Below are 25,499 nucleotides of genomic sequence, written 5' to 3' on the forward strand. Positions count from 1 at the left end.
GATGTCTGAGTGTTGGAGCACCCTTGGCTATCTGTAAATTAAAAATGTAAAAAGCAAATATTGCCGTCTGATTTGCTTAATATAAGGAATTTGAAGTATTTCATTATTTTACTTTTGAAACTGAAGTATATTTAAAACCAAATACTTTGACGTTTACTCAAGTAGTATTTTACAGACTTTTACTTGAGTCCTTTTCTATTAAGGTATCTTTACTTTTTACACCACTGGTCACATCCTGTTTCTCTCTGTCCCCTCGTGTGCATCTACAGCCAATGTTTACACCTACAGCCAATGTTTACACCTACAGCCAATGCTTTTAAATCCATGATGGGGAGTGTACACTTCAGGAGATGTGTTGAGAATGGGGATGCAGCCATAGTGTACACTTCAGGAGATGTGTTGTAGAATGGGGATGCAGCCATAGTGTACACTTCAGGAGATGTGTTGTAGAATGGGGATGCAGCCATAGTGTACACTTCAGGAGATGTGTTGTAGAATGGGGATGCAGCCATAGTGTACACTTCAGGAGATGTGTTGTAGAATGGGGATGCAGCCATAGTGTACACTTCAGGAGATGTGTTGTAGAATGGGGATGCAGCCATAGTGTACACTTCAGGAGATGTGTTGAGAATGGGGATGCAGCCATAGTGTACACTTCAGGAGATGTGTTGAGAATGGGGATGCAGCCATAGTGTACACTTCAGGAGATGTGTTGAGAATGGGGATGCAGCCATAGTGTACACTTCAGGAGATGTGTTGAGAATGGGGATGCAGCCATAGTGTACACTTCAGGAGATGTGTTGTAGAATGGGGATGCAACCATAGTGTACACTTCAGGAGATGTGTTGAGAATGGGGATGCAGCCATAGTGTACACTTCAGGAGATGTGTTGAGAATGGGGATGCAGCCATAGTGTACACTTCAGGAGATGTGTTGAGAATGGGGATGCAGCCATAGTGTACACTTCAGGAGATGTGTTGAGAATGGGGATGCAGCCATAGTGTACACTTCAGGAGATGTGTTGAGAATGGGGATGCAGCCATAGTGTACACTTCAGGAGATGTGTTGTAGAATGGGGATGCAGCCATAGTGTACACTTCAGGAGATGTGTTGAGAATGGGGATGCAGCCATAGTGTACACTTCAGGAGATGTGTTGTAGAATGGGGATGCAGCCATAGTGTACACTTCAGGAGATGTGTTGAGAATGGGGATGCAGCCATAGTGTACACTTCAGGAGATGTGTTGTAGAATGGGGATGCAGCCATAGTGTACACTTCAGGAGATGTGTTGAGAATGGGGATGCAGCCATAGTGTACACTTCAGGAGATGTGTTGTAGAATGGGGATGCAGCCATAGTGTACACTTCAGGAGATGTGTTGAGAATGGGGATGCAGCCATAGTGTACACTTCAGGAGATGTGTTGTAGAATGGGGATGCAGCCATAGTGTACACTTCAGGAGATGTGTTGAGAATGGGGATGCAGCCATAGTGTACACTTCAGGAGATGTGTTGAGAATGGGGATGCAGCCATAGTGTACACTTCAGGAGATGTGTTGTAGAATGGGGATGCAGCCATAGTGTACACTTCAGGAGATGTGTTGAGAATGGGGATGCAGCCATAGTGTACACTTCAGGAGATGTGTTGTAGAATGGGGATGCAGCCATAGTGTACACTTCAGGAGATGTGTTGAGAATGGGGATGCAGCCATAGTGTACACTTCAGGAGATGTGTTGTAGAATGGGGATGCAGCCATAGTGTACACTTCAGGAGATGTGTTGAGAATGGGGATGCAGCCATAGTGTACACTTCAGGAGATGTGTTGTAGAATGGGGATGCAGCCATAGTGTACACTTCAGGAGATGTGTTGTAGAATGGGGATGCAGCCATAGTGTACACTTCAGGAGATGTGTTGTAGAATGGGGATGCAGCCATAGTGTACACTTCAGGAGATGTGTTGAGAATGGGGATGCAGCCATACGGGGGCAGTTCTGCTGTGTTCCCAGTTCAGGTGTCCCCTGTGAGAACAGCCATGCCGGCTCTTGAGGGCCCCAGTTTCACCAGTAGAAGGATCTGGTGAGGAAAGTGGCTGCTGAGCCGAGCCAGCTGCCAGAGGTGTTGTCCTTGGCTGCGGTACGGGACACGGCGCGGTCTGTCTCGCTCTCGGGACTCTCGTCCTCTGGGAGGTAGTCTGGTATGGATACGTTCTCCTCCCTCACATTACCAACACACACACTGAGGGGGAGCAGGACCTGGGAGGAGAGAAGAGGAGGGAGGAGAAGAGAGGAGGGAGGAGAGGAGGGGAGGGAGGAGAAGAGAGGAGGGAGGGAGGAGAAGACTTTAAGAAGGGGAGTGAGGAGAAGAGAGGAGGGGAGGGAGGAGAAGAGAGAAGGGGAGTGAGGAGAAGAGAGAAGGGAGTGAGGAGAAGAGAGAAGGGGAGTGAGGAGAAGAGAGAAGGGGAGTGAGGAGAAGAGAGAAGGGAGGGAGGAGAAGAGAGAAGGGGAGTGAGGGGAGAAGAGAGAAGGGGAGAGGAGAAGAGAGAAGAGGAGAAGAGAGAAGAGGAGGGAGGAGAGAAGAGAAGGGGAGTGAGGAGAGAAGAGAAGAGAGAGGAGAAGAGAGAAGAGAGAGAGAGAGAGGAGGAGGAGAGAGAGAAGGGGAGTGAGGAGAAGAGAGAGGGGAGAGGAGAAGAGAGGGGAGTGAGGAGAAGAGAGAAGGGGAGTGAGGAGAGAGAGAGGGGAGTGAGGAGAAGAGAGAAGGGGAGTGAGGAGAGAGAGAAGGGGAGTGAGGAGAAGAGAGAAGGGGAGAGGAGAGAGAGAGGGGGAGTGAGGAGAAGAGAGAAGAGTGAGGAGAAGAGAGAAGGGGAGAGGAGAGAGAGAAGGGGAGAGGAGAAGAGAGAAGGGAGTGAGGAGAAGAGAGAAGGGGAGTGAGGAGAAGAGAGGAGGGAGTGAGGAGAGAGAGAGAAGGGAGTGAGGAGAAGAGAGAGGAGGGGAGGAGAGAAGAGAGAAGGGAGGGAGGAGAGAGAGAAGGGAGTGAGGAGAAGAGAGAAGGGGAGTGGGAAGAGAGGAGGGAGGGGAGACGGGAGGGAGGGAGGAGAGACGGGAGGAGAGACGGGAGGGAGGAGAGAAGGGAGGAGGGGAGGGGAGGGAGGAGAGAAGGGAGCGAGCAAGGAGAGAAGGGAGGGAGCGAGGAGAGAAGGGAGGGAGGGAGGGAGGGAGGAGAGAAGGGAGGGAGGGAGGAGAGAAGGGAGGGAGGGAGGGAGGGAGGGAGGAGAGAAGGGAGGGAGGGAGGGAGGAGAGAAGGGAGGGAGGGAGGGAGGAGAGAAGGGAGGGGGAGGGAGGGAGGGAGGAGAGAAGGTTGGGAGGGAGGAGAGAAGGGAGGGAGAGAGGAGAGAAGGGAGGGAGGGAGGAGAGAAGGGAGGGAGGAGAGAAGGGGAAGGAGGGGAGGAGAGAAGGGGAGGGAGAAGAGGCACACAGAAATTAACATGGAAGCTGAGGCCATTGTTCTTTCATTCTTTCCTGAGCCAAGTGTCTCACCTCCTCCCCAACTTCATTCCTCACCACCTGTTGGGCTGACAGCACCTTTGTAGCAGCGATGGCCGACGCCAGACTCTACAGGGAGAGATGGACACTATTAAATTACAGCACTTTAACCAATGGGCTAATCTGTGTGTCTAGCTCTGTAGGCAGGGGTGTGTGTGTGTGTGTGTGTGTGTGTATGAGAGACAGACGGAGAGACAGACGGAGAGCGACAGACACAGAGAGAGAGACAGACGGAGAGAGAGGCACAGACAGAGAGAGAGACAGAGAGAGAAATAGAGACACAGAGAGAGATAGAGAGACACAGACGGAGATAGAGAGACACAGACGGAGATAGAGAGACACAGACGGAGATAGAGACACAGACGGAGATAGAGAGACACAGACGGAGATAGAGACACAGACGGAGATAGAGAGACACAGACGGAGATAGAGAGACACAGACGGAGATAGAGAGACACAGACGGAGATAGAGAGACACAGACGGAGAGAGAGAGACAGACGGAGAGAGAGAGACACAGACGGAGATAGAGACACAGACGGAGAGAGAGAGACACAGACGGAGATAGAGAGACACAGACGGAGAGAGAGAGACACAGACGGAGAGAGAGAGACACAGACAGAGAGAGAGACACAGACAGAGAGAGAGACACAGACAGAGAGAGAGACACAGACAGAGAGAGACACAGACAGAGAGTTAGACACAGACAGAGAGTCAGACACAGACGGAGAGAGTTGAGACGGAGAGAGAGAGACAGACGGAGGAGAGACAGACGGAGAGAGACAGACGGAGAGAGAGACGGACGGAGAGAGACAGACAGAGAGAGACAGACAGACAGAGAGAGAGACAGACAGACAGAGAAAGAGAGACAATCAAGAGAGAGAGCCCACAGACAGAGAGAGAGAGACACAGACAGAGAGAGAGAGAGACACAGTCAGAGAGACAGACGGAGAGAAGAGAAGAGAGAGACACAGACGGAGAGAGAGACAGACGGACTTGAGAGAGTAGAGACACAGACGGAGAGAGAGACGGAGAGAGAGAGTTTCGGAGAGAGAGACAGACGGGGAGAGACAGACGGAGAGAGAGACAGACGGAGAGAGAGACAGACGGAGAGAGAGACGGACGGAGAGAGACAGACAGAGAGAGAGAGACAGACAGAGAGAGAGAGACAGACAGACAGAGAGAGAGACAGACAGAGAGAGAGAGAACACAGACAGATCAGAGACACAGACAGAGAGAGAGAGACACAGACGGAGAGAGAGACAGACGGAGAGAGAGAGAGAGAGAGACACAGACGGAGAGAGAGACAGACGGAGAGAGAGCAGAGAGACACAGACGGAGAGAGAGACGGAGAGAGAGAGACAGACGGAGAGAGAGACAGACGGGGAGAGACAGACGGAGAGAGAGACAGACGGAGAGAGACAGACGGAGAGAGACAGACGGAGAGAGACAGACGGAGAGAGACAGACGGAGAGAGACAGACAGAGAGAGAGAGACAGACAGAGAGAGACAGACAGAGAGAGACAGACAGAGAGAGAGACAGACAGAGAGAGAGAGACAGAGAGAGAGACAGACAGAGAGAGACAGACAGAGAGAGAGACAGACAGAGAGAGACAGACAGAGAGAGAGACAGACAGAGAGAGAGACAGACAGACAGAGAGACAGACAGAGAGAGAGACAGACAGAGAGAGAGACAGACAGACAGAGAGAGACAGACAGACAGACAGACAGACAGAGACAGACAGACAGAGAGAGACAGACAGACAGAGAGAGACAGACAGACAAAGAGAGACAGAGAGTCAGATGGAGTTACTTCAGTGGGCAGGTCAGAGCGGATGCGAACGGTGCATCTCTTAGAAGCCATCTGGAAGGTGAAGCTGATCACTCCTTTCACCTTCAGCAGAGCCTCCTCACACACACCTCGCTGGGCCTGGACAACACACAGTCAGTTGGTGTACAGCAGGGTTTCCGGAAGCCGGTAAACCACGGCTTTTGTAGCCAATAAACTACATGAAAATCCAATAAATAAAATTGTTTCTGGACAAATTGTCTGGGAGAAAAAAAAAAGTCCACTGCAAAATAATGATTTTTTTTAAATTGATGGAAATACCGTTGACGTCAAAGGCAAATATACTTCAAAAGCTAATAAATCCTCAAGTTGCTTGGACATTAGTGTTGGGTGTGTGTTTCTATTCCTACTCACGCAGAAGACAGGGGTTCTCATAAGGGACTTCAGCTAAGTGTACCCTGACTGGCCAGAAGACAGAGGTCGTCAGCTAAGTGTACCCTGACTGGCCAGAGGACAGAGGTTCTCATAGAAGTCTTCAGCTAAGTGTACCCTGACTGGCCAGAAGACAGAGGTCGTCAGCTAAGTGTACCCTGACTGGCCAGAAGACAGAGGTCGTCAGCTAAGTGTACCCTGACTGGCCAGAAGACAGAGGTCGTCAGCTAAGTGTACCCTGACTGGCCAGAAGACAGAGGTCGTCAGCTAAGTGTACCCTGACTGGCCAGAAGACAGAGGTCGTCAGCTAAGTGTACCCTGACTGGCCAGAAGACAGAGGTCGTCAGCTAAGTGTACCCTGACTGGCCAGAAGACAGAGGTCGTCAGCTAAGTGTACCCTGACTGGCCAGAAGACAGAGGTTCGTCAGCTAAGTGTACCCTGACTGGCCAGAAGACAGAGGTCGTCAGCTAAGTGTACCCTGACTGGCCAGAAGACAGAGGTCGTCAGCTAAGTGTACCCTGACTGGCCAGAAGACAGAGGTCGTCAGCTAAGTGTACCCTGACTGGGAAAAACTGGAAAAAGCTGTTGATAATCCCCGTTTCCAGTAAGCCCTCCGAGAGGGGATTCTTTCTCCAAAACAGAGTAAAGATGGCCTCAAGATCGCTCCTTGACGACAAAGTAACGAGGCTGATGTGCATCAAGCTGCTTCAAGGAGTTGGACAGTTCTGACTACCCAGCAGCAGCGGCAGCTCACTTTTACCAGGCCAAGATCTGCTACAAACGCAAGTAAATTAGAGGCAAATGATTGTGTTTGTCAGGCACATTCCTAGCATTCCTGCTGCCGCACTAGGCCAGATATACGTACTCCGCCCGTGTCATGTATAGTATAAAGATTTGGAATGGATTTGTAGACGAGAAGACATGTGTATCATAGTCAATTAGTGCATTTCAGTTGAGCTTATTCAGTAGCACTTGGAAACAACACTGTTGCCAACTACTCACATCAGAAAGATACAATGCTGCAATCACTAGTCAGCCCACTGTCTATAGTAAGAAACAGTTATCAATCACTAGTCAGCCCACTATCTATAGTAGGACACCGAGTGGTTATCAATCACTAGTCAGCCCACTGTCTATAGTAGGACAGTTATCAATCACTAGTCAGCCCACTGTCTATAGTAGGAAACAGTTATCAATCACTAGTCAGCCCACTGTCTATAGTAGGACACAGTTATCAATCACTAGTCAGCCCACTGTCTATAGTAGGAAACAGTTATCAATCACTAGTCAGCCCACTGTCTATAGTAGGACACAGTTATCAATCACTAGTCAGCCCACTGTCTATAGTAGGAAACAGTTATCAATCACTAGTCAGCCCACTGTCTATAGTAAGACAGTTATCAATCACTAGTCAGCCCACTGTCTATAGTAGTAAACAGTTATCAATCACTAGTCAGCCCACTGTCTATAGTAAGACAGTTATCAATCACTAGTCAGCCCACTGTCTATAGTAGGAAACAGTTATCAATCACTAGTCAGCCCACTGTCTATAGTAGGACAGTTATCAATCACTAGTCAGCCCACTGTCTATAGTAAGAAACAGTTATCAATCACTAGTCAGCCCACTGTCTATAGTAGGACACCGAGTGGTTATCAATCACTAGTCAGCCCACTGTCTATAGTAAGACAGTTATCAATCACTAGTCAGCCCACTGTCTATAGTAGGACACAGTTATCAATCACTAGTCAGCCCACTGTCTATAGTAGTAAACAGTTATCAATCACTAGTCAGCCCACTGTCTATAGTAGGAAACAGTTATCAATCACTAGTCAGCCCACTGTCTATAGTAGGAAACAGTTATCAATCACTAGTCAGCCCACTGTCTATAGTAGGACACAGTTATCAATCACTAGTCAGCCCACTGTCTATAGTAAGAAACAGTTATCAATCACTAGTCAGCCCACTGTCTATAGTAAGAAACAGTTATCAATCACTAGTCAGCCCACTGTCTATAGTAGGACAGTTATCACTAGTCAGCCCACTGTCTATAGTAAGAAACAGTTATCAATCACTAGTCAGCCCACTGTCTATAGTAAGAAACAGTTATCAATCACTAGTCAGCCCACTGTCTATAGTAGGACAGTTATCAATCACTAGTCAGCCCACTGTCTATAGTAAGACAGTTATCAATCACTAGTCAGCCCACTGTCTATAGTAAGACAGTTATCAATCACTAGTCAGCCCACTGTCTATAGTAAGACAGTTATCAATCACTAGTCAGCCCACTGTCTATAGTAGGAAACAGTTATCAATCACTAGTCAGCCCACTGTCTATAGTAGTAAACAGTTATCAATCACTAGTCAGCCCACTGTCTATAGTAAGACAGTTATCAATCACTAGTCAGCCCACTGTCTATAGTAGGACACAGTTATCAATCACTAGTCAGCCCACTGTCTATAGTAAGACAGTTATCAATCACTAGTCAGCCCACTGTCTATAGTAGGAAACAGTTATCAATCACTAGTCAGCCCACTGTCTATAGTAGGAAACAGTTATCAATCACTAGTCAGCCCACTGTCTATAGTAAGAAACAGTTATCAATCACTAGTCAGCCCATTGTCTATAGTAGGACACCGAGTGGTTATCAATAACCCACGTATATCACAATTGACAGGTAGGGGGGCTCCTGTTTGGAGCTCCACTCACACAAAACATTTGATTGGTTTGATAAGTAACAATGCGTCTCACTAGTTTCTATTCAGACTCCACCACTAGACCCCTTTTTAGCATATTTCTCCCTTCCTCCAGGCTTTCCTGACTTAAGCCTGGCTTCTGAGGATATGCATGTAGTGAGCTGTGTGTATATATACAGTTGAAGTCGGAAGTTTAAATAACCCTTAGCCAAATACATTTAAACTCAGATTTTTAACAATTCCTGATATTTAATCCTAAATCCCCTGTTTTAGGTCAGTTAAGATCACCACTTTTGTTCTTCGTCTTGTAAGCCTCCCCCTTTTTCCTCCAAACATAATGATGGTCATTATGGCCAATTTTTGTTTCACCAGACCAGAGGACATTTCTCCAAAAAATACAATCTTTGTCCCCATGTGCAGTTGCAAACCGTAGTCTGGCTTTTTTATGGCGGTTTAGAGCAGTGGCTTCTTCCTTGCTGAGCGGCCTTTCAGGTTATGTTGATATAGGACTCGTTTTACTGTGGATATAGATATTTTTGTACCTGTTTCCTCCAGCATCTTCATAAGGTCCTTTGCTGTTGTTCTGGGATTCATTTGCACTTTTCGCACGTTCATCTCTAGGAGACAGCGGTATGACGGCGGCGTGGTCCCATGGTGTTTATACTTGCGTACTATTGTTTGTACAGATGAACGTGGTACCTTCAGGCGTTTGGAAACTGCTCCCAAGTATGAACCAGACTTGTGGAGGTCTTGGCTGATTTCTTTAGATTTTCCCATGATGTCAAGCAGAGGCACTGAGTTTGAAGGTAGGCCTTGAAATACATCCACAGGTACACCTCCAATTGTCTCAAATGATGTCAATTAGCCTATCAGAAGCTTCTAAAGCCATGACATCATTTTCTGGGCTTTTCCAAGCTGTTTAAAGGCAGTCAGCTTAGTTAATGTAAACTTCTGACCCACTGGAATTGTGATACAGTGAATTATAAGTAAAATATTCTGTCTGTTAACAATTGTTAGAAAAATTACTTGTGTCATCCACAAAGTAGATGTCCTAACCGACTTGCCAAAACTATAGTTTGTTAACAAGAAATTTGTGGAGTGGTTGAAAAACTAGTTTTAATGACCCCAACCTAAGTGTAAGTAAACATCCAACTTCAACTGTATGTATATATAGATTAGACTGTCATCAAGGCAAAGGGTGGCTACTTTGAAGAATCGAAAACATATTTAGATTTATTTAACACTTTTTTGGTTACTACATGATTCCATATGTGTTATTTCATCTTTTTGATGTCTTCCCTATTATTCTACAATGTAGAAAATAGTCAAAATAAAGAAAAACCCTGGAAGGAGTAGGTGCGTTTCAAACTTTTGACTGGAACGGTATATATACACTCACAGTGCTGTCCAGGCCTTGGATGTGCAGAGTGACAGACTTGTTCTTCCCTTTGGAAGAGTTGAGGAAGAACTGGGGTTTGTTTCTCCTCCTCTCTTTCTCTGGGCTGGGCGGGGCACTCAGGATTCCATACACCTCCCGTGACAGGGTATTGATGTCATCACACAAACCACTCCTACAAGAGACAGGGCCAGGATGTCAGATGACCTGGCTATATACAGGAAGTACCAGATAATAACATGGCTATTTACAGGGAGTACCAGGTAATAACATGGCTATTTACAGGGAGTACCAGGTAATAACATGGCTATATACAGGGAGTACCAGGTAATAACATGGCTATATACAGGGAGTACCAGTACCGAGCTGATGTCCCGGGGTACGAGGTAATTGAGGTAGCTATGTACATATAGGTAGGGTTAAAGTTACTAGGCAACAGGATAGATAAGACAATAGCAGCAGCGTATGTTGTGTGTGTGTTGTCAGTGTAAATATGTGTGAGTGTGTACAGTCCAGTGCGTGTGTGTAGAGTCAGTGCCAGAGAGTTACTACAAAAAGAGACAGGACCAAGAGAGGAGTAGGATTCATTGAAAACATTAATTTGTCCAGTTGATTGATGCACATTGTTGCAATTCACAATTGTGATGCCGAAGCCATAGGTAGACAGTTTTTTTTACACACACAGTTAAACAGGGACCTGAGAGAGTGGACTGACCTCTCCATCAGGGTCACCAGGCTGACCATCATGCCCAGTTCATTCTTCATAGTGGTGATGTTCAGGGGCCACTCTGCCAGGTAGCGCATAGTCTTGAGAGGAGAGATTACAAATCAGAAAGAGACACTACTACATCCTGTTCCCAAGTTTCAGGGGGATGTTGAGTGTCAATGTCATGTTGGCATTGTTTTTGAATGTGTATTGTCTGGTTAGATTTAGCCTCGGTCATCCTGGCTTCCTTTCCTCAACGAGACAAGACTTGGAAGGTTGGCCAGCGTGAGACAATTATATTAGAAGGAACTGCTTTGTATACTGTTGCTTTTTGTTTGTTTCTTCTTGTGGATTTTTTTGTTTAGTTTCCAACTAGCTTTACTATAACGTAAAACAAATACAGCTCATTCTGCAGCTGTAACCTATTAGTCATCTCTGTTTTTGTCTGTTCTGTTCTTGCTTGTTTGATTGTCATTGTGGTTTCTGTAGCTAGGGGGCCAGTAGCAGGTTAAACCGACCTGTAGGGTGGCGAACAGCACTTGTGGGTCCTGGTGGTCCAGGAAGAGAACCAGGCCGGGGAGACAGCCTTGGTCCTGGACTATTGCCTCCCGGTTCCGGGGCTCCGACGCCAGGTCCCGGAGCTGGGTCACCACAGAAAGAGCATCCATCATCTTAGTTAATCTAACTTACCGAGTCTCTGCAGGCAGAGAAAGGTGTAGTGAGATAAGATGTATAATTAGACACAGTAGATGTATTGAAAAGGGCAGGTGGATGATGCGAACACACACACTCTCTTGTCACTGCCTTGCTTGGCCTCACTAACGATACTGTGTATGTCGAGCTAGCTAACGTTATCTAGGGTTTGTTGCTACCCTGCTAAGCTAACGTTATCTAGGGTTTGTTGCTACCCTGCTAAGCTAACGTTATCTAGGGTTTGTTGCTACCCTGCTAAGCTAACGTTATCTAGGGTTTGTTGCTACCCAGCTAAGCTAACGTTATCTAGGGTTTGTTGCTACCCAGCTAGCTAAACGTAAAATACGTAAAAACGACGAAAAAATACAATGAATGGAGTAGTTAACGTTAATGTCATGAAACACATATCTATATAGATTAGCAAGACAAGTTCGTTAACTAAGCTAGCTAATAACTTATTTGGCTGAAAACTAACTTCACTTATATCCAGATATGTTTTTTTGTTGTCGTTGAAAGTATGGTAAGTTAGTTTGCAACTTTTCTTTTTACCTCAATATATATTTTGATCAACTATTACAAATTCCGTTAAAAGTCGGTAACTAAAACCGCCAAGATTTTAAACGTCTTACCGCGAGACAAACCGGCTCGTGCACACAGACAAAACAACGATTTTGCCTCATTAGTCGAACAGCTTCTGTCACGTTGCATGGTGAGCCCTTCTGATTGGCGTAGATTTTTTTAATTCAAATTGAAATGTCCAATCACGGCACGTTTTGCTGAGCACGGGCTATTTCAGTTCGCCTGGAGAATTTTATTTCACGATTTCTTTGATACGTTTTGGTCACATTTCTAAATGAACCATGTGGTAAGAGAAGATGATCAACCTTATTCATAGTATACAGTTTATACATTAATATTTGCCAATATTGAGTCCATACTAGCTAACTAGTTTATCAGTCTACCGCCATCTGATAAATGTGTTTTGATGATCCAGTGTTTTAGAATACTGCAATAGGCGAATTTGTTTTGTATGGGCCGGTACCCCGGGACGGTGGCGATTATATTTAAGGAGCAATAGAATGGTCTAAAATGTATTAACTCCGCTCACCCATGGCACCGGAACATGGAAAACGAACTCGCGCGATGCTTCAGTCGTCACCTTTTTTATTTGATTAATTAAAGTATATTTTGTGCAAGATTTTAAAGTTAATTCATTTTACTTTATTTGATATACAAAATGTGTGAGTCAGCAACCAAGCGTTCTTCCATTCAATTTCAGTAATATATGCATTCCAGAGAAATGTCCCTCTAGGAGGGATCTTGTTGTTGGAGTTAAAGTTATTTTATTAATGTGTTATTACATTTCTTATCCATCTAACAGATTGTGCATCTATCTTAACATTTTCTCAAAAATCATTAATTTAGTAGTTTAATTTAGTAAGTCCTGGAGGTATTGTTTTGGATATAGTATCACATTCTTTGTAATGTATTGGGAAGTTGTGCTTCTAAGAACTTTTCTAAGAGAGTAGATTTTCTTCTTTATCAAATAAATGAAGCACAAATATAATATTTCTTTCAAACCACTTAGGGAAGAAGAAAGACTTGTTTTTAACAACAATATCTTTGTTGTTCCACATAAGTGTTTTGTGTTGGGAGAAGTAATGGACATAATATAGTTTCCAGGCTAAAAGGGCTTGTTCATGAAATTGGGACAGTTTGATAGGTAATTTGGATGGAGAATATAACACAATTTCCTAAAAAAATATGACAGGGAATGAAGTACCATAAAGATTCAGAGTTCAACATATTTTTTTATCCAGTTTACTTTAAAGTTATTGTTGATATCAATGAACTCTAGTACTTCTATCCCACCATCAGCTCTATGGTTTGATATCACAGACTTCTTCAATTTGTGTTGTATATTTTTCCCATATAAAGTCTAGGAGAGTGTTGTTGATATCCTTGCTGGTTTGATCAGCTACAGATGAGGATAGAGCAGGGTAGACAAAACGTGACAGACAGTTAAAACCCTTCCAAGAATAGAGAGGTCACACTAGAGACAGTTATTAAATATGTTTTGTGCTTACTTTCATCTCTGAGTGAAATTTAGATGTTGACGGACAATATGGTTTTTTCGCCATGTGCACCTCTAAATATGTCACATGATCTTTCACTGGAATATTCTCAATAGATTGGTCATTTGACTTACATATTGACAATATTTCTCATTTATTTAAGTTCCAGACCAGAAACAGAAGACATTGATTTGGTAATATTAAGTCCAATAGCAACTTGATCCTTGTCTTTAGAAACAGAACATGTATTGTCTGTTATCTGAGATATCTTCATTTATTTTCCAAATATTGAAATACCTTTTTTTATTCAGGGTTGAAAGCTGAAATAGGGTAACCCTGGCGTACTCTACAATGAATGTATTAGGAACATGTGTTGTATTGTATCAAATGTTTTACAAAAGTGGAGGAATAAATGAATAGCCTTGGATTCAGTTGAATCAGCGTCATAAATCAAGCCTAAAACGAACCCTAATGTTACAGCTGATGTGGCGACCTTTCATGAAACCAGTTTGGGGTTCATTAATAAGGTGGGTTAGGCCCATTTTAACTCTATTAGCATATGGTAAAGTTTATAATCTGTATTTAATCATGTAATAGGTCTCTGTATTTGTATTTATTATGTATCCCCATTAGTTCCTGCCAAGGCAGCAGCTACTCTTCCTGGGGTTTATTATGGATCCCCATTAGTTCCTGCCAAGGCAGCAGCTACTCTTCCTGGGGTTTATTATGGATCCCCATTAGTTCCTGCCAAGGCAGCAGCTACTCTTCCTGGGGTTTATTATGGATCCCCATTAGTTCCTGCCAAGGCAGCAGCTACTCTTCCTGGGGTTTATTATGGATCCCCATTAGTTCCTGCCAAGGCAGCAGCTACTCTTCCTGGGGTTTATTATGGATCCCCATTAGTTCCTGCCAAGGCAGCAGCTACTCTTCCTGGGGTTTATTATCGATCCCCATTAGTTCCTGCCAAGGCAGCAGCTACTCTTCCTGGGGTTTATTATGGATCCCCATTAGTTCCTGCCAAGGCAGCAGCTACTCTTCCTGGGGTTTATTATGGATCCCCATTAGTTCCTGCCAAGGCAGCAGCTACTCTTCCTGGGGTTTATTATGGATCCCCATTAGTTCCTGCCAAGGCAGCAGCTACTCTTCCTGGGGTTTATTATGGATCCCCATTAGTTCTTGCCAAGGCAGCAGCTACTCTTCCTGGGGTTTATTATCGATCCCCATTAGTTCCTGCCAAGGCAGCAGCTACTCTTCCTGGGGTTTATTATGGATCCCCATTAGTTCTTGCCAAGGCAGCAGCTACTCTTCCTGGGGTTTATTATGGATCCCCATTAGTTCCTGCCAAGGCAGCAGCTACTCTTCCTGGGGTTTATTATGGATCCCCATTAGTTCCTGCCAAGGCAGCAGCTACTCTTCCTGGGGTTTATTATGGGTCATCATTAGTTCCTGCCAAGGCAGCAGCTACTCTTCCTGGGGTTTATTATCGATCCCCATTAGTTCCTGCTAAGGCAGCAGCTACTCTTCCTGGGGTTTATTATCGATCCCCATTAGTTCCTGCTAAGGCAGCAGCTACTCTTCCTGGGGTTTATTATCGATCCCCATTAGTTCCTGCTAAGGCAGCAGCTACTCTTCCTGGGTTCCAGCAAAATTAAGGCAGTTATATATATATATATATTTTTAAATTACAATACATTCACAACATATTTTACAACATATTAAGTGTGTGCCCTCAGGCCCCTACTCTACTACCACATATCTACAACACATAATCCATGTGTGTACATGTGTATGTTATCATGTGTGTGTGTATGCTTGTCTGTACCTGTGTGTGTGTCTCTTCACAGTCCCTGCTGTTCCATAATGTGTATTTTTACCTGCTTTTTAAATCTGATTCTACTGCTGCATCAGTTACCTGATGTGGAATAGAGTTCCATGTAGTCATGGCTCTATGTAGTACTGTGCACCTCCCATAGTCTGTTCTGAACTTGGGGACTGTGAAGAAACCTCTGGTGGCATGTCTTGTGGGGTATGTATGGGTGTCTGAGCTGTGTGTTAGTAGTTTAAACAGACCTCTGGTGGCATGTCTTGTGGGGTATGTATGGGTGTTTGAGCTGTGTGCCAAAAGTTCAAACATAACTTTTGATACTAAGGAAATAACCCCTTGTTTCATTGTAGTAATAATCTCACCACAGTCATTCTTGGAACATGTTGAATACTGGTCCCTCTAAATGTTCCCAAAACAGTAAACACAATTCCACAGAAAGACCATCTGTCCCAGGTCCTTCTTCATAGATTTAAGAGCATCTCTGATCTCTACAACAGAAAGCTCATCTTCCCATATGGACTTGAACTCGTCAGAAATATTTGGAACATCCCCATGAACATAAGGGGAGGTCCAACATGAACATAAGGGGAGGTCCAACATGGACATAAGGGGAGGTCCAACATGGACATAAGTGGAGGTCCAACATGGACATAAGTGGAGGTCCAACATGGACATAAGTGGAGGTCCAACATGGACATAAGGGGAGGTCCAACATGAACATAAGTGGAGGTCCAACATGGACATAAGTGGAGGTCCAACATGGACATAAGTGGAGGTCCAACATGGACATAAGTGGAGGTCCAACATGGACATAAGTGGAGGTCCAACATGGACATAAGGGGAGGTCCAACATGGACATAAGGGGAGGTCCAACATGGACATAAGGGGAGGTCCAACATGGACATAAGGGGAGGTCCAACATGGACATAAGTGGAGGTCCAACATGAACATAAGTGGAGGTCCAACATGGACATGTTTCATAAAATGTTCCCGCCAGACGTGCGTCAGAGCAGTAGGATTTGGTCCTGTACTGACGCTTTGCCTGTTTTATGGTTCGTAGTATTATTTTTTTTAAGCGTCTGGATTAGTGTCCCTCCTTGAAAGGCGGCAGCACTAGCTTTTATCTCAGTGCGGATGTTGCCTGTAATACATGGCTTCTGGTTGGGATATGAAGGTGAAAACTTCTTCGAGATAGGGGGCACTCTTTTAATTTTTGGATAAAAAACGTTCCCGTTTTAAACAAGATATTTTGTCACGAAAAGATGCTCGACTATGCATATAATTGACAGCTTTGGAAAGAAAAAACTCTGACGTTTCCAAAACTGCAAAGATATTATCTGTGAGTGCCCCAGAACTAATGCTACAGGCGAAACCAAGATGAAATTTCATACAGGAAATGCCCCAGATTCTGAAGGCGCTGTGTTCCAATGTCTCCTTATATGGCTGTGAATGCGCCAGGAATGAGCCTGCACTTTCTGCCGTTTCCCAAAGGTGTCTGCAGCATTGTGACGTATTTGTAGGCATATCATTGGAAGATTGACCATAAGAGACTACATTTATCAGGTGTCCGCCCGGTGTCCGCCCGGTGTCCTGCGTCAAAATTATTGCGTAATCTCTATGGTCCATGCGTGTTCCATTTCTTCAGAGGAGAAACTAAACTGCCACGAATGATTTATCATCGATAGATATGTGAAAAACACCTTGAGGATTGATTCTAAACAACGTTTGCCATGTTTCTGTCGATATTATGGAGTTAATTTGGAAAAAAGTTTGCGTTGTAATGACTTAATTTTCGTTGTTTTTTTTACCCAAACGTGATGAAGAAAACGGAGCGACAAATAATCTTTTTGGAAAACTGAACATTTGCTATCTAACTGAGAGTCTCCTCATTGAAAACATCTGAAGTTCTTCAAAGGTAAATGATTTTATTTGAATGCTTTTCTTGTTTTTGTGAAAATGTTGGCCTAGGAACAGTGGGTTAACTGCCTGTTCAGGGGCAGAACGACAGATTTGTACCTTCCGGTTACTAGTCCAACACTCTAACCACTAGGCCACCCTGCCGCCCCATGATAGAATACTCGCGGTAGGTCACCTCTAGTGGACCCCGGGTTAGGATGCGCCAGACACCACTGAAGCTGGTGCCCCTCCTGGCCGCAATAAGGACAGAGCTCCAGCTGTCTCCGGCGACGCCGCTCTTCCGTGGAGAGGTTTATGAGCCTCCATGGGTTCAGGCTGTGCCTCAGGGAGGCGAGGTGGGCACCGCTCTGCCGCGGAGAGATGTGTGAGCCTATGGGTTCAGGCTGTGCCTCAGGGAGGCGAGGTGGGCACCTACGACGACGCTCTGCCGCGGAGAGGTGTGTGAACCTCCATGGGTTCAGGCTGTGCCTCAGGGAGGCGAGGTGGGCACGCCGCTCTGCCGCGGAGAGGTGTGTGAACCTCCATGGGTTCAGGCTGTGCCTCAGGGAGGCGAGGTGGGCACCGCTCTGCCGCAGAGAGGTGTGTGAGCCTCCATGGGTTCAGGCTGTGTCTCAGGGAGGCGAGGTGGGCACCTGCGACGCCGCTCTGCCACGGAGAGGTGTGTGAACCTCCATGGGTTCAGGCTGTGCCTCAGGGAGGCGAGGTGGGCACCGGTGACGCCGCTCTGCCGCGGAGAGGTGTGTAAACCTCCATGGGTTCAGGCTGTGCCTCAGGGAGGCGAGGTGGGCACCGGTGACGCCGCTCTGCCGCGGAGAGGTGTGTGAACCTCCATGGGTTCAGGCTGTGCCTCAGGGAGGCGAGATGGGCACTGGCGCTCCCGAAGAAGTTTATCAAACGGATGGCCATCGCGATGAGTGCGTCCAAAGATAGGTTGTCATCCCGACACTCCCAATCCATCTGGACCTCTACACGCAGTCCTCTCCAAATAAAGTACAGAGCGCATGCTCATCCCATCCACTGGAGGCTGCCACTGTCCGTAATGATGAGGACCAGGTGTGTGTAATGATGATGACCAGGTGTGTGTAATGATAAGGACCAGGTGTGTGTAATGATGATGATCAGGTGTGTGTAATGATAATGACCAGGTGTGTGTAACGATAATGACCAGGTGTGTGTAATGATGATGACCAGGTGTGTGTAATGATGAGGACCAGGTGTGTGTAATGATAATGACCAGGTGTGTGTAATTATAATGACCAGGTGTGTGTAATGATAATGACCAGGTGTGTGTAATGATAATGACCAGGTGTGTGTAACGATAATGACCAGGTGTGTGTAATGATGATGACCAGGTGTGTGTAATGATGATGACCAGGTGTGTGTAATGATAATGACCAGGTGTGTGTAATGATAATGACCAGGTGTTGTGTAATGATTGCTGCCAAGGCCGGTGGTTAGTAGACCGATGCAGTGGAGTGCTGGAGAGAGTGAGCGTGAGGAGACATGACATATAACTGCGTTGTTTGCTCTATAACCTGATAGTTCAAATGTCTTGACATATGTGATATATAGGCCTCAGGCCGAGACAATAACAGGACACACTGGCTGAATAAATTCAACCTCACTTGTGTTTCATCACAAACCTGGAGAGCCACATCTGTCCGGTGAAGTCCACATAACATATTGCATCTTCTTCTGGATCATCCAAATGATCTCTAGCAAACTTCAGACGGGCCTGGACATGTACTAGCTTAAGCAGGGGGACACGTCTGGCACTGCAGGATTTGAGTCCCTGGCGGCGTAGCGTAGCTTTGTTACTTTGGTCCCAGCTCTCTGCAGGTCATTCACTAGGTGTGTGTAAGTTGTGTGTGGGTTGTGTGTGTGTACGGGGTGTGTGTGTGTGTGTGTGTGGGGTGTGTGTGTGGGGGTTGTGTGTGTGGGGGGTTGTGTGTGTGTGGGGGTTGTGTGGGGGGTGTGTGTGGGGTGTGTGTGTGTACGGGTTGTGTGTGTAGGGTGTGTGTGTGTGTGGGGTAGTTGTGTGTGTGGGGGTTGTGTTTGTCCAAAACAAATGGAAATTACTGCAGCTGTGTATTTCACTTCTACCTTCTCTCTCCATCTTTCTCTTCTTTCTCAGTGTTTTTAGTGACCACTAGATGCTGGTAGTACTGAGGTAAAGGACTGAGCTATGAGACCACTAGATGGTGGTAGTACTGAGGTAAAGGACTGAGCTATGAGACCACTAGATGGTAGTAGTACTGAGGTAAAGGACTGAGCTATGAGACCACTAGATGGTAGTAGTACTGAGGTAAAGGACTGAGCTATGAGACCACTAGATGGTGGTAGTACTGAGGTAAAGGACTGAGCTATGAGACCACTAGATGGTGGTAGTACTGAGGTAAAGGACTGAGCTATGAGACCACTAGATGGTGGTAGTACTGAGGTAAAGGACTGAGCTATGAGACCACTAGATGGTAGTAGTACTGAGGTAAAGGACTGAGCTATGAGACCACTAGATGGTGGTAGTACTGAGGTAAAGGACTGAGCTATGAGACCACTAGATGGTGGTAGTACTGAGGTAAAGGACTGAGCTATGAGACCACTAGATGGTAGTAGTACTGAGGTAAAGGACTGAGCTATGAGACCACTAGATGGTGGTAGTACTGAGGTAAAGGACTGAGCTATGAGACCACTAGATGGTGGTAGTACTGAGGTAAAGGACTGAGCTATGAGACCACTAGATGGTAGTAGTACTGAGGTAAAGGACTGAGCTATGAGACCACTAGATGGTGGTAGTACTGAGGTAAAGGACTGAGCTATGAGACCACTAGATGGTAGTAGTACTGAGGTAAAGGACTGAGCTATTAGACCACTAGATAGTGGTAGTACTGAGGTAAAGGACTGAGCTATGACACACAGTGACCACTAGATGGTGGTAGTACTGAGGTAAAGGACTGAGCTATGACACACAGTCCCCACTAGATGGTAGTAGTACTGAGGTAAAGGACTGAGCTATGACACACAGTGTCCACTAGATGGTGGTGTTACTGAGGTAAAGGACTGAGCTATGAGACCACTAGATGGTGGTAGTACTGAGGTAAAGGACTGAGCAATGACACACAGTGACCACTAGATGGTAGTAGTACTGAGGTAAAGGACTGAGCTATGACACACAGTGACCACTAGGTGGTGGTAGTACTGAGGTAAATGACTGAGCTATGACACACAGTGACCACTAGATGGTGGTAGTACTGAGGTAAAGGACTGAGCTATGACACAGTGACCACTTGCTTTGGCAATGTTAACACATGTTTCCCATGCCAATAAAGCCCTTGAATTGAATTGGTGGTAGTACTGAGGTAAAGGACTGAGCTATGACACACAGTGACCACCAGATGGTGGTAGTGCTGCATTGGGATCAGAGAAGACCCATTCGCTGCAGTATAGGTCCGCTCCATTGTCTGTCTGTGTGTGTGTGTACCTGTGTGTGTGTATGTGTGTGTGAGTATGCGTGTGTGTGTGTGCTAGGATATAATGCTACTGGTTTTCCAGTATTACCCTGAATGGGGTTTGCCAGTACTACTCTGTTTGGGTAGGATGTAATGAGGTTTTTCAGTACTTCTCTGTTTGGGTAGGATGTAATGGGGTTTTCCAGTACTACCCTGTTTTGGTAGGATGTAATGGGGTTTTCCAGTACTACCCTGTTTTGGTAGGATGTAATGGGATTTTCCAGTACTACTCTGTTTTGGTAGGATGCTACTGGTTTTTCAGTACTACCCTGTTTTGGTAGGATGTAATGGGGTTTTCCAGTACTACCCTGTTTTGGTAGGATGTAATGGGGTTTTCCAGTACTACTCTGTTTTGGTAGGATGTAATGGGGTTTTCCAGTACTACCCTGTTTTGGTAGGATGTAATGGGGTTTTTCAGTACTACTCTGTTTTGGTAGGATGTAATGGGGTTTTCAGTTACTACTCTGTTTTGGTAGGATGTAATGGGGTTTTCCAGTACTACTCTGTTTTGGTAGGATGTAATGGGGTTTTCCAGTACTACTCTGTTTTGGTAGGATGCTACTGGTTTTTCAGTACTACCCTGTTTTGGTAGGATGTAATGGGGTTTTCCAGTACTACTCTGGGGTTACAACAATACACATACAAATAAATTGTCTCTCTCCATGAGCACAGCAACATGATATCTGTCCATCTCTCCCCTCTCTCTCTTTCTCTCTCTCTCTCTCTCTCTCTCTCTCTCTCTCTCTCTCTCTCTCTCTCTCTCTCTCTCTCTCCCTCGCTCTACTCTCTCTCCCTCTCTCTCTCTCTCTGTCTGTCTGTCTCTCTCTCTATAGTCTCTCTCCCTCTGTCTATACTCTCTCTCTCCCTCTCTCTCTACTCTCTCTCTCGTCTTTCCCACTCTCTCTACTCTCTCCCTCTCCCTCTACTCTCTCTCTCTATAGTCTCTCCCTCTCTCTCTACTCTCTCCCTCCCTCTCTCTCCCTCTCTCTCTCTCTATAGTATCTCTACTCCCCCTCTCTCTATACTCTCTACCTCTCTCTCTCCCTCTCTCTACTCTCTACTCTCTCCCTCTAGTATCTCTACTCTCTCTCTATAGTCTCTCTCCCTCTATCTATACTCTCTCTCTCTCTACTCTCTCTCATCTTTCCCTCTCTCTCTACTCTCTCTCTCTCTATAGTCTCTCTCTCTCTCCCTCTCTCCCTCTCTCTCTACTCTCTCCCTCTCTCTCTCTCTCTCTATGGTATCTCTACTCTCTCTCTCTATAGTCTCTCTCCCTCTCTCTATACTCTCTCCCTCTCTCTCTCTCCCTCTCTCTCTATGCTCTCCCTCTCTCTCTCCCTCTCTCTCTCTACTCTCTCTCTCTCTACTCTCTCTCTCGTCTTTCCCTCTCTCTACTCTCTCTCTGTCTATAGTCTCTCTCTCTCCCTCTCCCTCTACTCTCTCCCTCTCTCTGTCTCTCTCTCTATAGTCTCTCGCTCTCCCTCTTTCCCTCTCTCTCTCTCTCTAGTCTCTCTCTCTCCCTCTCTCTCTATAGTCTCTCTCTCTCCCTCTCTCTATATAGTCTCTCTTCCTCTCTCTCTACTCTCTCCCTCTCTCTATATAGTCTCTTTCCCTCTCTCTACTCTCTCCCTCTCTCTCTCTCTAGTCTCTCTCTCTACTCTCTCCCTCTCTCTCTCTCTCTCTCTCTCTCTATAGTCTCCCTCTGTCTCTCTCTGTCTCTCTTTAACAGGGCCTGACCCTGTCTGCCTATCTTCTCCTGTTGCCTGTAGACAGATAGAAGCTGGTATCAGGTGGTAATGGAGTAGGGGGAGTTAGGGCTTTAATGGATTTCTAGTTTACATTACAAACATTATGATGAACCTGTCGGAGTAGGAACAGTGAGTAATGGGTTTGAATTATTACTCTGGGGTTATACCCTTATCAGATAAAGAGGGGGAGGGGTGGAGAGGAGAAGAAGGAAGGGGTAGAAGAGAGAAAATAAAGAGAGAGAAATAGAGTTATAAGACAGAATGTAAAGAGGAGGAGAAAGAGAGGGGGGGAGAGAAGAAAGGGTAAGGAGAGAGAGTGAGGGGAGGGAGAGGGGGGGGGAGAGTGAGGGGAGGGAGAGAGGGGAGGGAGAGTAAGGGAGGGAGAGAGAGAGAGTGAGGGGGGAGGGAGAAAGAGGGGAGGGAGAGAGAGGGGTGGAGAGGGTGGAGGAGAGAGAGGAGGAGGAAGAGAGAGAGAGTGAGGGGAGGGAGAGAGTGAGGGGAGGGAGAGAGATGAGGAGGAGGAGGAGAGAGTGGGGAGAGGGAGAGAGAGAGGGGAGGAGGAGAGAGAGATGGGAGAAAGGGGGAGTGGGGGAGAGAGAGAAATAGAGTTATAGGACAGAATGTAAAGAGGAGGAGAAAGAGAGGGGGAGAGAGAAATAGAGTTATAAGACAGAATGTAAAGAGGAGGAGAAAGAGAGGGGGAGAGAGAAATAGAGTTATAAGACAGAATGTAAAGAGGAGGAGAAAGAGAGGGGGGAGAGAGAAATAGAGTGGGAGAAAGGGGGAGTGGGGGGAGAGAGAGAGAGTTATAGGACAGAATGTAAAGAGGAGGAGAAAGAGAGGGGGAGAGAGAGAAATAGAGTTATAGGACAGAATGTAAAGAGGAGGAGAAAGAGAGGGGAGAGAGAAATAGAGTGGGAGAAAGGGGGAGTGGGGGGGAGAGAGAGAGGGGGAAAGGGGGGAGTGGGGGGGAGAGAGAGGGGGAAGGGGGAGTGGGGGAGAGAGAGAGAGGGGGAAAGGGGAGGGAGAGAGACGAGGAGGATAGAGAGAGAGGGAGAAAGGGAGAAGAGACAAAAGGAAAGCGAGAGAGTTCAGGAGTTGCTGTATTAACCTGTTCTCCAGAGCTGTTATAATCAGTCATTTGCAAGTCAAACAAGGCTTTCTGCCCTGTAGACAGTGGGGGACCTCTCCTTTCTGATTGGCTGGTCCTCTGATCACCTGACAACGTCATTGTTCACCTTTTCGCTCACTGCCCCTGATGCTGTCTGGGGTTACTGTAGGCCAAGGATTTGTCATACGGTACCCTATTCTCTACCTAGTGCACTACTTTAGACCCTATTCCCTACCTAGTGCACTACTTTAGACCAGGTCCCATAACCACCCTATTCCCTACCTAGTGCACTACTTTAGACCCTATTCCCTACCTAGTGCACTACTTTAGACCCTATTCCCTACATAGTGCACTACTTTAGACCCTATTCCCTACATAGTGCACTACTTTAGACCCTATTCCCTACCTAGTGCACTACTTTAGACCCTATTCCCTACCTAGTGCACTACTTTAGACCAGGACCCATAACCACCCTATTCCCTACCTAGTGCACTACTTTAGACCCTATTCCCTACCTAGTGCACTACTTTAGACCCTATTCCCTACATAGTGCACTACTTTAGACCCTATTCCCTACATAGTGCACTACTTTAGACCCTATTCCCTACCTAGTGCACTACTTTAGACCCTATTCCCTACCTAGTGCACTACTTTAGACCAGGACCCATAACCACCCTATTCCCTACCTAGTGCACTACTTTAGACCCTATTCCCTACCTAGTGCACTACTTTAGACCCTATTCCCTACCTAGTGCACTAATTTAGACCCTATTCCCTACCTAGTGCACTACTTTAGACGCTATTCCCTACCTAGTGCACTACTTTACATCAGGGCCCATAACCACCCTATTCCCTACATAGTGCACTACTTTAGACCAGGGCCCATAACCACCCTATTCCCTACATAGTGCACTACTTTAGATCAGGGCCCATAACCACCCTATTCCCTACATAGTGCACTACTTTAGACCAGGGCCCATAACCACCCTATTCCCTACATAGTGCACTACTTTAGATCAGGGCCCATAACCACCCTATTCCCTACATAGTGCACTACTTTAGATCAGGACCCATAACCACCCTATTCCCTACATAGTGCACTACTTTAGATCAGGGCCCATAACCACCCTATTCCCTACATAGTGCACTACTTTAGATCAGGACCCATAACCACCCTATTCCCTACATAGTGCACTACTTTAGATCAGGACCCATAACCACCCTATTCCCTATATAGAGCTGTTCTGTAGGTAAACATCATGGTCATGTAGTGGGGGGGGGGGCAGGGCCTTCTTGCTGTTCCGTATAGTAGCTATACTGTTAAAGTAGACAGACAGACAGACAGACAGACAGACAGACAGACAGACAGACAGACAGACAGACAGACACCAAACCGTTAGCTAGTAGTGTCAACCTGCTGATCTGTGAAGCTGATGAGGAGAAGGGACCAACGGTAGGCCTGTACATGGACACCATCCAGGGCGGGAAACTTCAGGTGGTTTTTATGATAACACCTCCCGGATCTGAAAGCTTTAGTCAGTCCTCCTCCATGTGTTCCCAGGGGCCTCTCTTTTCTTTAAGAGACAAACACAAACAGTCTGACATTATTTTTTTGGTGACAGTAAGCTGATTTGTGATTCGCTCTAGGTGAAAAGTCTGAAGATCAGGTTTATGTAGTATGTAATCTACTCATCAGAGCATGAACACACACACACACTGTAAATATTGACACACCAAACAGAGCCCCCTAAATGATTGTCAACCCCCCCTGTCACCCCACACACCCCCTCCTCCTCAGAGACATCTTGTCTTCTGTCGTTTAGAGAAAGAATGAGTCACAAACCCTAGGAGTTTCAGTGTTTCCTGAAGCTCATTCTGTCTCTGTTTTTCAAATGTCTTTATTGTTTTAGGACTTTTGCTTGTTTACTGTTCATTTTTATTGTTTATTATAGATTTCTCTTGCTTTGGCACTATGAACATATTTTTCCCAATAAAGCCCTTGAATAGAGAGATATTTTGACCCTTGATTCTTTTTATTTAACTCGGAAAGTCGGTTAAGAACAGATTCT

The 25,499-nt window shown here is 45.9% G+C and overlaps 1 protein-coding gene across 3 annotated transcripts; it reads right to left on the minus strand.

Moving 5' to 3' along the window:
- Window positions 1-359: 359 nt before the first annotated feature.
- armc1l (armadillo repeat containing 1, like) lies at window positions 360-11,969 on the minus strand. Of its 3 annotated transcripts, none has more exons than XM_042321327.1 (7): window positions 11,878-11,969; window positions 11,074-11,252; window positions 10,565-10,656; window positions 9,853-10,024; window positions 5,350-5,466; window positions 3,533-3,607; window positions 360-2,251 (listed from the first exon to the last, which is right to left on the minus strand). In XM_042321327.1, exons 2-7 carry the CDS (start codon window positions 11,224-11,226, stop codon window positions 2,057-2,059), a joined length of 804 nt encoding a protein of 267 aa, XP_042177261.1. In that variant the 5' UTR covers window positions 11,227-11,252; window positions 11,878-11,969; the 3' UTR covers window positions 360-2,056. The 3 variants fall into 3 exon arrangements, with proteins under 3 accessions (XP_042177261.1, XP_042177260.1, XP_042177262.1); XM_042321326.1 differs by having other exon boundaries at window positions 11,074-11,196; window positions 11,878-11,947; XM_042321328.1 differs by lacking the exon at window positions 11,878-11,969 and adding an exon at window positions 11,798-11,856.
- Window positions 11,970-25,499: the final 13,530 nt, after the last annotated feature.

The sequence above is a fragment of the Oncorhynchus tshawytscha genome, linkage group LG05, assembly GCF_018296145.1.
Source record: "Oncorhynchus tshawytscha isolate Ot180627B linkage group LG05, Otsh_v2.0, whole genome shotgun sequence".
Taxonomy (NCBI): domain Eukaryota; kingdom Metazoa; phylum Chordata; class Actinopteri; order Salmoniformes; family Salmonidae; genus Oncorhynchus; species Oncorhynchus tshawytscha.

Bases quoted from the DNA above. Each gene is read 5' to 3' on its own strand.
- armc1l (XM_042321326.1), bottom strand. From the start codon at position 11,928: ATGAGGCAAAATCGTTGTTTTGTCTGTGTGCACGAGCCGGTTTGTCTC. The intron at 5,467-9,852 runs GTGAGTGTATAT...TGTGTTGTCCAG, and splicing joins TCCAAGGCCTGGACAGCACT to GCCCAGCGAGGTGTGTGTGA. The intron at 3,608-5,349 runs GTAACTCCATCT...CTCTCCCTGTAG, and splicing joins GCTCTGACCTGCCCACTGAA to AGTCTGGCGTCGGCCATCGC.